The sequence below is a fragment of the Pangasianodon hypophthalmus genome, chromosome 3, assembly GCF_027358585.1.
Source record: "Pangasianodon hypophthalmus isolate fPanHyp1 chromosome 3, fPanHyp1.pri, whole genome shotgun sequence".
In the NCBI taxonomy this organism is placed as follows: Eukaryota; Metazoa; Chordata; class Actinopteri; order Siluriformes; family Pangasiidae; genus Pangasianodon; species Pangasianodon hypophthalmus.
Genome location: NC_069712.1, coordinates 6153006 through 6166871, shown reverse-complemented (window position 1 = coordinate 6166871; position 13866 = coordinate 6153006). Strand labels below are relative to the sequence as shown.

The following is a 13866-nucleotide window of genomic DNA, read 5'->3' as shown; positions in this document are numbered from 1 at the left end:
ACTTGTTCCAAAGGATGATCCAGAGCAGGTACGCAAGTATACAATACTGATGACTCTTTTTTAAAAAAAAAAAAAAAAAAAAAAAAAAGGGGAGAAAAACAATTTATTCTGATAAGCAAGTGGAATGTAGTACATAACCAACAGGCATAAATACATTTATTTCAATAGCTCACAAATTACAAATACAAAAGTGTTTAAAAAAAAAAACAGAAAGAAGAAAGAAAGAACAGCACAGCCGTAGTTTATTATATAACTAAAAGATTGATCTATTTTACAATACTACGCCTTTTTATAAAAGGACGAGCTACTGTGACGCAAGCTGATACAGTACGTAAGTGGGACCCGTAACACAAATGCTCTACTAAAGCGCCTCATCCGTCAGTGGGGGTTCAAGTGTGATTTATAACTTCAGCTTCTTCTTACGGCCGCGGCCGTCTGGGGTCCCATCCTGCTTACGTTTCTGTGCCTGGAACATCGAAACACACATTGGTAGAGTTTTAGTGTCCTATATAAGCTAGATACACTCCAGGGGGTATGTATACTACAGTGTAAATTACAACATACACCTGAAATACAAGCTTCTAAAAGAATGCAGCAATTTAAAAAAAAAAAAAAAAAAAAAAGGAAACTCACTGAAGAATTGCGAGGTCCCCGTTTCTTCTTCTCCGCCTTCTCCCGTTCTTCCAGCTCCATGTTCTCACGCTCGATTAGAGTAATCAGTGTGTTACATCTCCTCTGTAACTCCTGGAAACACACAAACGGCTCAATTTTAAACACGCAACATTGAGAATGTAGCGTTACTATTAGTTTTGGAGGCACTGTCGCATGTTTACTGAACGTGGTGATCATCGCCGTCATCACTCACCATGGCTGTGCGAGACTTCAGGAACCAGTCGAAGCGGAACTGTGGCGAGTTGCGAATACACTGGCGCAGCTCGTCGTAAACGCTCTCCTTGTCGAAGCCCAGCTTGTGCAGCATACAGATGAGGAAACGATCCTCCTCTTCAGTGTAGTTCTTCCCTTTGTTGGTCCCGTAAGAAATCCTTAGCTGATGGAATGGTGCCTTGTAACGGCCAATCTGACCAAAAAAAAAAATACAAAAATACAAAAATATACAAACTGACTCTTTAATGAATGGAACTTTACATTGAAGGTGTTATGTATATAAATACGTTATTCACAGAAAATCACAGATTCCATATTCTGACGTAAATGTGGAATCACACCATGGGAATCATGGTGGCTTGGTGATTAAGGCTTCACTTCTAAGCGGCTTTGCTTGATCAAATAAGATAGCTACTGCTATTATGACTTGACTTCAGTGTTTCATGTATTATAAATATCCCATATTAAATGTGAACGTTGCTGTTTAGCCCAAATATAAACCTTGCAGATGGTCAAACAGAGTGCATAAGTATAAGCATGAATTATAATCGCAGTTCTTGGTCAACGGAGATCATAATGTTTTGATTATATATCCGGGGTGTCTGAAAAGTCAGGAACCACCGAGAGTAAAACTACACATATCTAAGTTTGTATTTATTATTTACAACATATGCTCTACATAGTCAACCTTACGCTCTAAGCATTTTCTCAGCCGCTGTATCACGTTTTTCAGAATTTTGCTCAACATATTTGCTCAACATATTCCCATTGGGTCCTGACTTTTTCGACTCCCTGAAGGAAGACTAAAATCTACTAAAGGAAAGCACATAAGCCCAGTCCCTTACCTTTGAGTCCAGTGCTTTCTTGATGCTGATCCTCCTCTGAATCCTGGCTTCACCTCGCTCAATCTGAGCCATGATCTTCTCAATATCCTGCAGCTCATTGCAGCGCTCCCAGAACACAGCTACACACACACACACAAAATTCAATTCAATTCACCTCAACTAAGCAGCAATGCAAATAATGGGTACTGTCTGAATGTGTGGAAGACGAGCGTTACTCTACCGGAATACTCCATGACTTCTTCAGGTGTTTTGCCTTCCACTTCACGGGCGATGTTCTCAATATCGTCTCTTCCCCATTTCTCATTAGCCTTAATGAACTGGTTGAAATCTCGCTTGTTCCAAATGGTGAAGCCCTATTGAAAGATGAGACGTATTATAATAATACTGCTTCCTATAGACAGTCATGGGAAAAAGAAAGTGCACCCTCCTTCAATTCTGTTTTAACATAATTTAATTGTGTGGTCCTCACCAACTCCTAGAAACAAACAAATAACCACAATTGACCAAAAAAATCAAAAATCATCATCAAAAAAAAAAAAAAAATTTTTTTTCCCAAAAAAGTAACCCAACATTCAGAAACCAGGTGGGGGAAAAGTAAGTACACCCTATAATTCAGTAACATGTAGAACCACCTTTAGCAACAATAACTTGAAATACAAAGTTATCTGTAGGAGTTTAACTAATAATCTAATTAATCTAATAGTACCTATGGTCGTTTAATTTTGGTCCACTCTTCTTACAACATTGCTTAACTTCATTGATGTTTGAGGGCATTCGTTTATGCACAGCTCTTTTAAGATCCCACCACAGCGGAAAAAGGGAGGGTGTACTTTCTTTTTCCCATGACTCTAGTTCTGTACATTTGCTTCATGAAAGACAGTTTCATCTACTTATAATGTTTTAATCAGATTGCCATTACAACTGTGACAATATTTCTAATTGTTAAGTAGTGATATGCCTTGTGTCTAATTTGTAATATTCGAAAGTTCATCAATAGGTATTTGGTTAACTATTGGGGGGGAATCTTTTGCATCATGGACTCAAGTATAACTTTTCCAGTGCAATCAGACTCTCTTGCCAGTGGCGCACATTGGTGTGAGGGATGTAATATAGAGAAACAATGAAATGATATTACACACACTGCATTTCAACCAATAGCAGCATAAAATGAAAAATCAGGTACGCAACGTCTCTTATAGTTTAAAACGGGCTTAATCTGCAAACCCGAGTTACCTGAATTCTGTCCAGTTGTTTAAAACGTTTTAATGGAGTTGTACTGAACATTATTGAAACTGTATTATCTATGTTTTATCCCATAAGCTACATATCTTACTGTCTGCTACCATGTATATGAGCAAAAAAAAACAAAAAAACAAACAAAAAAAAAAAACATCCACACAGTGAAAGCACTGGTCTCTGAAAAAATATTACCAGACACTGCATTTCTTTTTAAAAATTTTCTTTGAAAGTATCCCAAATACCCAAATAGTAGGTTCAGTATTCAGATACCAGTGCCTCAAACTACTATTATCTGTTACTAATATTGTGAATTTTAAAATGAAACTCTATGAAAATCTACTTACTTATTTTCTTTACTGAAATAATCTTGGTTCATCATATGTTATGAACAATGTGTTAAACTGGTCTGATAACACCAAGCAGGTGCAGGAGGTTACCTGCGACAGGAGGTTCTCCTTCTCCTCCAGCTCTTCTTCATTTAGAGGTTCTGCTTCATCAATCTTAGCCTGCTCCTCCTTCTGCACCTGAGCAGCATTGGGCAGGTCAGGATTCCTCGGCACCTGGTAGTCAGGGTTAAAAACACAGATGACTTCCTCTCTACGGAAAGAACGTTTCCTATCTTACTATACAGCAATCTGAGAATCGCAGCCTAACAAATAATTAAAGGGGTGAGAAAGAGAAAGGATAAACAAACACCTTGTAACCAATAGTTTTCCTGTAGTACAAGATCTCCTTCTCGAGCAGCTCAAAAAGCCGAGGTGGGAAGAACTGGAAGTCTTGAACGTTGGGCTGTTTGGGAGGCCGAGGAGCCTGAAGGAGAACATAGAGAAAGCAGGAATATTTGAGACTTCAGAATTCAAGTATTTTAACGCTCCATGGTGAATTATTTTTTAATGCATTATTTTGTTCATTATTTAATGCTTCATTATGGTTAATCAAGCCAAGCTGGGACAGAATACCTTTGGTGCTTTAGGCTCACTAACACGCAGGGCCTCCCTGAAGTAGGCATCAACAGCATAGTTCGCTTTACGCTCTCTTTTTGGTGGCTCAATCCAGTTTGTGATGACCTGAGAAACAAAATACAATGAAGTTTATTTATAAGAAAGCTAAAAATGTCTATCAAATGTATTTGGTTAAGATTTCTTCTTTATTAAAACGAAGACATTTTGTTCTTTAGCTCTAGTTATTTAGTCTGATATTTTGGAAGGAAATATCACTAAGCAACACTTAGTCTTACAGTTCATTTCACTTTTACTTCAAAATTAAATTATATTTAAATGATATCATCATAGGAGGTAAAGTCAGTCTACTGTTACCTTTTTCTTCTCTCGGTAATCTTCGCCTTCAAAGTTGTACACGCTGTTTTCTGTGTCCATGGTGAAATTCCTCAGAGAGCCTTCACCAAGTTTCGACATCTTCTCCTTCATCTCCAAGGTCTTAAAGATTAAGGACCACAATTTCAATTAAAAGGCAAAACTCACTCCAATACTGCCCATTTTTCATATTTTATGCCACAACACACTACAAACAAAACATCAGGTGCAATTGATCCAGGGTGTGTTTGTTCTGTACCTTCTTTTCGCCTCTCTCCAGGATGACATCAATGTCTTCATCAGTGATTTCACTCTCCTTAGAAGCAAAGACGTGAGTGGCGCCGTGCCGAATGATGGACAACATCTCGTCTTTGCCCAGCTTGTTCATGTTAGGATCAACCAATCTACCTGGAAGTCGGAGAACAGCAGAAGAGTGTTTAAAGTAAGCCCTCGTTTTTGATTTAAGCATGATCTGAAAGCTCCACCACTGGTCCTGTAAGGTCATCACCTTGCTGGATGACGATGGAGTCTAGACGTAGTTTCATTTCGGCACGTTCCACAATCCTCTCCTCTACAGTGTTATCTGTAATGAAACGGAACACGCGTACTTGTTTCTTCTGACCGATTCTGTGAGCGCGGTCCTGTAACACAAAACAAAACAAAACAAAACAAAAAAAAAGAGCCCAATGAGTCTTCAAACCATCCAAAAATTACACAGTTTTACTCTGTTTAAATAAACTTCAAGTTCAAAGTTGCTCCAAAAAGTCCTTCATTAACCTGAAAGGCGGTAAGGAATCATTATTAATGATGTACACTGACCATGGCCTGCAGGTCCACTTGAGGATTCCAGTCAGAGTCATAAATAATGACCACATCAGCTGTAGCCAGGTTAATCCCCAACCCACCAGCCCTAGTGCTCAGCATAAACAGAAACTTGGAGCTGTTGGGCTCATTAAAGACATTGATGGAGACCTGAGGAGATAAAGGGAAAACAATAGGACACAAAATCATTCATTAGAAAGTTAACACTGCATCTTTACCTCAGTGATTTAATTTCCGAGAGCCTGATTTAAATGTTTAAGCAGCCAGGTCTTAATTGAAATTAACCGTTTTGGTCTCCTGCAGTAGTGTTAACATCTCTGGTGTATCTAGAACCTCCTGAAATAATCAAACAAAAATGGAGAATCCAAAAGCTTCCCTTAAAGCTGGGTGTACCTGTCTCTCCTCGTGAGGCGTTTGTCCATCCAGGCGGCAGTAGCCATAGTTACGCCACATACAGTAGTCTTCCAGAATGTCCAGCATCCTGGTCATCTGGCTAAAGATCAGCACACGAGAACCTTTAATCAGGGAGAGAGGTTAGATTAGATTAGACCAGGAAGTTCAGACTCATTGTTTGTCAGGTGGGCTGGATAAAAATAACCTGTAGTAGACCCATCGGAAAAGGCGTATTCTGAATTCACAAAAAATATTCAATTACAGTCCACACGACAATTTTAATACAGAAGACAGATTCTAAATTCATTCGGTGGGCCGGAGGAGATTTTTTTCTACTTTGTAGTCTATAAGATAGAGCCAGTCATGGCCACCTTTCCCCACGTGTACCGGCTTACCTTGCTCCTTCAGCTTGGGCAGCAGTTTATCAAGGACGGCCATCTTGCCGCTGTTGACGACAAGATGGAGGTCAGTGGTGTAAGGTGGGCCGGGCTCTGCGCCATCAAACAGATACGGGTGATTACAACACTTCCTGAGCTGCATCAGCACGTTCAGCAGACGCATCTTATCCATCTTCCCTGCCGAGTTCAGGATGTCAATGTCCTTCATCAGGATTTTAGTATACCTGTCAGGAAAGATAATGTGGCCCAGGTAAGTCCCAGGAACTGGATGTTTATTCACCATTTTGAGGTCTTGACATTTCTGTAATGATGTTTCCATACCATTCTCTCTGCATCTTGCTGAGCCCAACATACATCTTGACTTCTTTTTTAGGAAGCAGAGATTTCTCCACATCGGCTTTGATACGCCTCAGCAGAAAAGGACGTAATACCTACACGGTTAAAAGATTAAAAATTTAGCTTTAGAGTAGTTTCCATTAAAAATTCATTCTTGCAGATGTTCAATAATAATTCTGGGGGAAAAAAAAAAAAATACTCACAGTGTGTAAACGCTCAACCAGTTTCTGGTCTCCAAGACAGTTATTTGTGTCAAACCAGGAATCAAAGTCCTACAGGGTGGAAATAGGAAACAAAACCTCAGTAGAAATCTAAAAACAGAATTCACCCCAAATTAAACTAGCTGAATTTTTGTCCAAAAGTGCAGATGCCTTAAAATAATGAGACTGCAAGTGTGTTTACATGACAACAAGAAAGCCACTCTTGAACCCAATCGGATGTATAGCTTCGTTAACTACATTAATACTTTTGTAAGGAAGCAACGTTTATGGAAGGAGTCTCCAGTGTCAGTACTTTCTAACGGTTGGTAAGTCTTGAGGAATGGGGAATTTTCTTGGTAATATGACAAGCTGTATTTTTTGTCCTTTTACCTTCAGGACAGAGAATAAAAAGAGAGGCTGGTAAGGGAATGATCATTCATAAGCAATAACAAATTAACTTATGACATGTCGTTGATTAATAAATTACAAACTGTAATCTTTGGCAAACTGCTGTGGTATAAAGGAATAAATCATAATTTCGTGAAAATAATCAACTTCAGGGAGATAAAAGTAAAGCCACTTTGAGACGGGCCACATTATGGCACCCTGTTGTTGATTATTTTCCTATAATATCACACCCCTTATTTAAAATGCGCTGTATACAGCGTAGACCACTTGAGCATTGTAGTAAAAGACAGATTAAAAAAAGCTTTGATCAGTGGTAGTTCAACAATTAAAGGATCTGGGTTACTGAGCAGAAGGTCGGGGTTTCAGTGCTGCCACTGTTGGACCCTTGAGCAAGGCCCTTAACCCTCTTTGCTCCAGGGTCACTGTATCATGGCTGATCCTGCACTCTGACCCCAGCTTCATAAAAAGCTGGGATATGCAAAAATAAAGGCTGGATATTCTTGTATGATTTTGACTGTGTATACGTTGGTTTCAGTTTGAAACGTCTGAATATATGAATGCTTTCTAGTGGCGCTGCTTCGAAACATTTAAGAAACATTGCCTGATAAATATTTTGCTGAGTAACTCTCATTCTGCGAAAGCTCAACATGTTGCTGATGGTGAGGAAGCTACCTCGGAGGAGTTGAAGACGTCAGGAAGGAGGAAGTTGAGCAAAGCCCACAGCTCGTGCAGGTTGTTCTGAAGCGGGGTTCCTGTGAGCAGCAACCGGTTGGTGGTCTTGAACTCTCGCACAATTTCTGACAACTGATAGATAGATAGATAGATAGATAGATAAGAAACTTGTATTCACAAACTGTCCTTACATAACACTCATTAAAGTAGATCATACTTTCTGGTATTTTCACAGAGTAAGACTTAACAGAAAATAAAATTTACAATAGAAAGTAATGTGTTTTGTACATATTCAATAATAAATTATACATAGTTGATGCGAACCTTTGATTTTTCGTTCTTGATACGATGGGCCTCGTCGATAACCAGATACCTCCAGTTAAACTTCTTAAAGACGGCCCTCTCAATGATGAGCATTTCATAGGAAGTGACGCAGACGTCCCACTCTCCCGGCAACAGAGTATCACGGATGAAAGCCGTCTGCAAGCAGAAAAGCACAATTAAGACAAATACAACAAACATAAAGCAGTCAGTGTTGTGTATAAACATTTCCACAGTGTCAAATTGCTGGCGCGTGACTCATCGCTCACCCTCTCGTCCCTGTCTCCTATGAGGCAGACAGCTCGGAGCGAGGGAACCCAGCGCTTAAACTCGTTCATCCAGTTATACAGCGTGGACTTGGGAACCAGGACCATGTGAGGCCCGGGGATGTTCCTGTAGTGTTTCATGTAGCCCAGGAGAGAAATGGTCTGTAGGGTCTTTCCGAGACCCTGAAGAGAAAACAGAGGAGAGAATTTTACTTTTCAGGCTCGTTTACTGAACTTATAAATGTTTTTGGCTCAAAGGAAAGACTGATAAGGTGCACAGAGGGTTTTAAAGTAAGGAGCAGGGCGTCATACCATTTCATCGGCCAGGATCCCGTTGATTCCGTTCTCATACAGTGAAATCAGCCAGTTCAGTCCACGGATCTGATAATCTCGGAGTTTGCCCGTTTTCACATCTGCATGATAACCAATCACATTAGAGATCAGAAAGTTCTCAATTCACCACAAAGGGACCCTAAGGATCTTATTCTACATTCACACCAGAGTGTTACATATAGATCACATTAAGTTAGGAATAAAATGCTTGGTGACATGCCATTATAGGAAAACAATTTACAGTGGGGCAGAATTACTGCTTCCACTCCGAACTTGATTATTTTCTAATAACATCATATCCTGAAATCTTATATTAGTAACAGTTAGTTCCTGTTATCACTTATATTGTAACAGCTATAAACATCATTCCCTCAGTTGACTCTTTTTTCCTTTTTCTGGAAGTTAATGAGACAAAAAATTGCAGCTTGTCATGTTACTAAGGAACCAGAAAGACTTTTGTCATTGTAGAAAGTGTTATAAAGTATATAAAGTGTTGAAACAGAAGACTCCTTCCATACATGTTAAATAAACCTTACATAGAATATCCTTACCTACAACTTCACATATATATGAAGTTTTTAATATAAACCTTTGATTTGAATTAGAGCTGGAACAACTGTCCAAGCAGCTGTTACAGAAAATTAATCAACACCTTCTAACCAATCAGAACTGAGAATTCTACAGTGCTTGATCTTGCAGTGTGAATGTGGTCTTACACCTGAATTTAACCAAAGACAACTATTCAGTCCATATACTGCACATGTATATACGCATCACTATTACCTCTGCAATCCATATGACTAAATTATACTACCAAAATCTCACAGGCATGAGTGTGTGAAGGTTTTAACTTACAGGACGGAGACTCGTCAAAGCGTGTGCACACGTTGGCAGCTTTACTGCTCTCACTGAGCAGCTCCTCATCCTCCTCCTGCTCAGTACGACGGTGACGGTTACTGTGAAAATCAGAGTGTCAGTCGGTGTGAGCAAACCAAGGTGAGCAGCACCTGACACGCATTATGGTCTTCACCTGCTAATTCAAATGCCTGAAGCAGGAACATTCACATCTGCCCTGCTTCAGTACATCAGGTTTAAGTCATCAAACAAAATGATGATGATGATGATGATGATTATAAGAGAATCATAAAATCCCCCAAAACATCTTTTGGGGATGTAATTTGGACAGAACAGGCTACACCAAACACACAACCTAAAGACACTGATCTATAGGTGTTGATTTAATGCTGTCGATTCTGCAGCGTTAATGATTTACAGCGATAAATTTATAACGATAACTAAAAAAGTGTACACTCTTTTTGGACAAAAATACAGTTAACTGCTGAACTTTAAAACTCAGGTTGCTTAAAATAACCACACATTCATTATTACACATTTAACATACTCATGATGTAACATTTAACGAGACATTATCAGTAGGATTTCCACTGAAGTTGATTGATCTCTAGAGTAATTTCTCAAAGAGTAATTTGAGATTACACATCATAAACATTTACATTGCCCACAGATCTGTATATTTTTGAGCCGGTTTTATTGTCATTCCCTCAGAATCACGTCACGTCACACCGAGCCACGAGCCACAAGCCACTCACCCTGCTTATTCATTTTATAAATTTAGCTGTTGTTTGTTTAGTGATTGGAAACGTAATATTGTTTAGGACAAATTTGTAACTTCTGACTACAAGCAGGCTTTGGGTCATGTTAAAATTCACACACAACTTTCTCGCATTTTTCGTCTGTAGACTCGCTGAGTCGTCACACTTCAGGTCATGTGGTACAACGCCTACGCTCATAGGTCAAGGTGAAAATGAGGGAATAGTGACGCAACACAATAGTGAATGCTACAGAAACAACACTGTCCTTGAATCGAATGGCACTAAGAAAAGAAGAAAAGAACGGAGATCATGATATTTGTGCAGCCCTAGTAGTATTTCTTATCATCATATGATCATGTTACAACTGTCTTATAAAGTGACATGTTACAGAATAATAATCGCAAAGAATAACGGAGACAAGCAGGAGGAAGACTTACTCGCCGGCAGATAGCAGGTTCTGTTTCTCGTCCTTTTTAATGCGAGGGCGGCCGGGTTTCATCTTCAGTGGAGAGGTAGGGGTCTTCTGGGCAGCAGGTTGAATAAAGTGAGCGAACACCTCTGTCTGCTTCAGCAGGTACTCGAATCTGTTGGTCCGGTCTGTTTTCTAGTGTGAAAAACATTGAGGGGGTTGAGGACAGGAGGATTTTTCTCCATCTGAGTTACCGGCTATGACGTAAAACCAAAGCAAACATACCACTTTCTCTTCATAACCCGCTGACTGCTCCGCCTTCGCCTTTTCAGCCGGAGGAGAGGACGACTGCTCACCTCCATCCTGCGCTGCTTCTTCAGCACCTGAAGCACCATCCTTAGAGACAGATATGGAGGGGTTATTCCAAGTGTCCTGAAGAAATAAGAGCCTCTAAAAAAATATAACAGCGCTGTCTGTTACTGTTTTCTATTATGATGGCATGCATATATCAACACCTTCTAATCAATCAGAACGTATATATATATATATATATATATATATATATATATATATATACACACATACATACATACACACATACATATATATGTGTGTGTGTGTGTCCATAAGTATTTGTAATTTTGCCTCTGTATACCACCACAATGGATTTGAAATGAAACAATCAAGATGTGTTTGAAGAGTAGACTTTCAGCTTTAATTCAAGGGGTTTAACAAAAATATTGCATTAACCGCTTAGTAATTACAGACATTTTTTACAGAGTCCCTCCATTTTCACAGGCTCTAAAGTAATTGGACAAACTTACATAATTACAAATTTTCAATACTTGGATGCAAATCCTTTGCAGTCATTGACTGCCTGAAGTCTGGAGCCCATGTATATCACCTAATGCTGAGTTTCCTCCCTGGAGATGCTTTGCCAGGCCTTTACTTCAGCCAGCTTCAGTTGCTGCTTGTTTGTGGGTCTTTCTGCCTTCAGTTTTGTCTTCAGTAAGTGAAAAGCAGCTCTATTGTGTTGAGGTCAGGTGACTGACTCGGCCATGTAAGAACATTCTGTTTCTTTGCCTTAAGAAGCTCTTGGGTTGCTTTTGCTTTGGGTTTTGTTTTGGGTTGTTATCCATCTGTACTGTGAAGCTCTGTCTTATCAGTTTTGCAGCATCTGACTGAATCTGAGCAGAAAGTATAGCTCTGTACTCTTCAGAATTCATCCTACTACGTCTATCAGCAGTCAATAAACACTACTGACCCATGATACACACCCATGCCATAACACTGCCTCCACATGTTTGACAGATGATGTGGTATATGCTTTTGAACACAAGCCCTTTCTTTCCTTCGCCATACTCTTCTCTTTCCATCATTCTGGTACAATTTAATCTTGCATCAGAACTGGTCAAGCTTGCTTTTTTTTTTTTTTTTTTTTTTTTTTTTTTTTAAAGCATAGTCTAATCTGGCCTTTCTGTTCTTGAGTGTTATCAGTGGTTTGCATCTTGAGGTAAACCGTCTGTATTTATTTTCATAAAGGCGTCTCTTGATTGTAGACTTTGACGATGATACGCCTACCTCCTCCAGAGTGTTCCTGACTTGGCTAGATGTTGTGAAGGGGTTTTTCTTCACCAAGGAAAGAATTCTGCAATCATCCACTTCTGTGGTCTTCCAGGCCTTTTGTGTTGCTGAGCTCACCAGGGCTTTCTTTCTTTATAAGAATGTACCAAATTGTTTGACTCAGCCAACTAAAGTTTCTGCTATCTCTCTCATAGATCTTTTTTTTTTCAGTCTAATTATGGCCTCCTTCACTTGCATCAACACCTCTTTGGACCACATACAGAGAGTTCCCATGAACAGCTACCAAATGCAAATTCAACACTTGGAATCAACTCCAGACCTTTTATGTCCTTAATCTGCCATGAAATAAGGAGGTAAAAGGCCACGCCTGGCCATGAAACTGCTTATCAGTCAGTTGTACAATTAGTTTTGAGCCTGTGAGAATGGAGGAAAAATGGCTGTAATTCTTAAACATTCCTAAATATTTTTGTTAAACACCTCCATCCTGCACTGCTTTTTCATCTATCTATCTATCTCTCTCTCTCTCATATATATAAATATATATATATATATATATATATATATATATATATATATATATATATATATATATACACATACACACACACATTGTGGTGGTGTACAAAGGCAAAATTCTGAAAACTGTGTCACTGTCCAAATACTTATGGACCTGACTGTGTGCATATTCTCTTTATTTTTTTCAACTGAGTCGGAGCTCCATTGATTCTGCTTTGCTAGCTTGTTAGCATTAGCATTACCATTAGCATTAGCATCACAGCTCATATCAAAAGATGTTCATGAGGGTTTGTTCATTTCTCTTTCAAAATAGGAGTCATGATTAAAACAATATTAATAATAAAAAAAAAGCAGCCGGTTACTATGTAGGAAAATAATTTGCCGAATTTACATCACTACATGCACCGGAACTAATATTATTTATTTATTTATTAATACATAGTATTATTATTTTTTTATGTAATAACACACACAACCAAAAATGTTAAGCTACAAGACAAGTTACACTGTCGACATATAATCTAAGGAATATATTTCAGTAAATAAATAAATAATTTTAAATACATAAATACATACATACTGCGAACAGTGTGTCGCTAGCTCAACTCATCACCCAGCTAAGCTAAGCTAAGCTAAGCTAAGGAACAATACACGGCGGATCTAGCGAGCTAACATGCTAACACGCTAGCTGATTCATTTCGCCAAAAGTTAGTACACACGGTTATGTTCACAGAAATCTACAACCGTGTCACACAGAGTTATTTCTCACACGTAGGGGCATTAATGTGTACTAAAGTGCCAGTTTCTCGCCATGTTTGAGGTGTTGTTGATTTCACCTGTGTTGTCCCGGGCTGCTCAACTTCAGCCTCTTCTTCCCGCTGTCTGTCCGCGCTTCCCTCCGTCTCAGACATCCTGCACTTTATCTTCCCTTCTTTCAGTACAAAACAGATTCAAACACGACTTTATATCCTATAGCCGACTCAGCTCTTCCACTCAACCCGAATTTATTACAATATACACCGCTGAGAACAACAAAGCCACGCGCTTCGTCAGTCACTTCCCACCGGCTTTTTTTTTTTTTTGCCTCCGTTTCCCGCAAAAGTGAGGCCCTTTACAAATCTCGCGAGACTTTCTAACCTAAACCACAGGGCCACCTTTCAAATATCGCGAGATGTCTGTTCACTCAGTTCGATTCAGTGAGTCAAATCATTTGGATCAGTTCACCACTCTTTAAGAGTCGACTCTTTCGGATCCTAAAGGGCTCCTTACCTTTTTCTTCTCCTCAGTATGGTCAAATACACAAGCTTTACTTG

At 39.2% G+C, this 13866-nt stretch overlaps 1 protein-coding gene across 2 annotated transcripts; it reads right to left on the bottom strand.

The window, feature by feature from the left end:
- Positions 1-69: 69 nt before the first annotated feature.
- Positions 70-13643, bottom strand: smarca5 (SWI/SNF related, matrix associated, actin dependent regulator of chromatin, subfamily a, member 5). Of its 2 annotated transcripts, none has more exons than XM_026944869.3 (24): positions 13390-13643; positions 10739-10903; positions 10482-10648; positions 9287-9387; positions 8411-8511; positions 8102-8281; positions 7836-7991; positions 7512-7643; positions 6435-6503; positions 6217-6326; positions 5893-6119; positions 5498-5619; positions 5102-5254; positions 4791-4923; positions 4542-4690; positions 4286-4405; positions 3929-4036; positions 3666-3779; positions 3407-3529; positions 1951-2083; positions 1731-1849; positions 866-1078; positions 634-744; positions 70-466 (listed from the first exon to the last, which is right to left on the bottom strand). In XM_026944869.3, the coding sequence occupies exons 1-24, from the start codon at positions 13462-13464 to the stop codon at positions 401-403; spliced, it is 3147 nt and encodes a 1048-aa protein (XP_026800670.1). In that variant the 5' UTR covers positions 13465-13643; the 3' UTR covers positions 70-400. The 2 variants fall into 2 exon arrangements, with proteins under 2 accessions (XP_026800670.1, XP_026800679.1); XM_026944878.3 differs by having other exon boundaries at positions 10739-10849.
- Between the last annotated feature and the right edge of the window lie 223 nt (positions 13644-13866).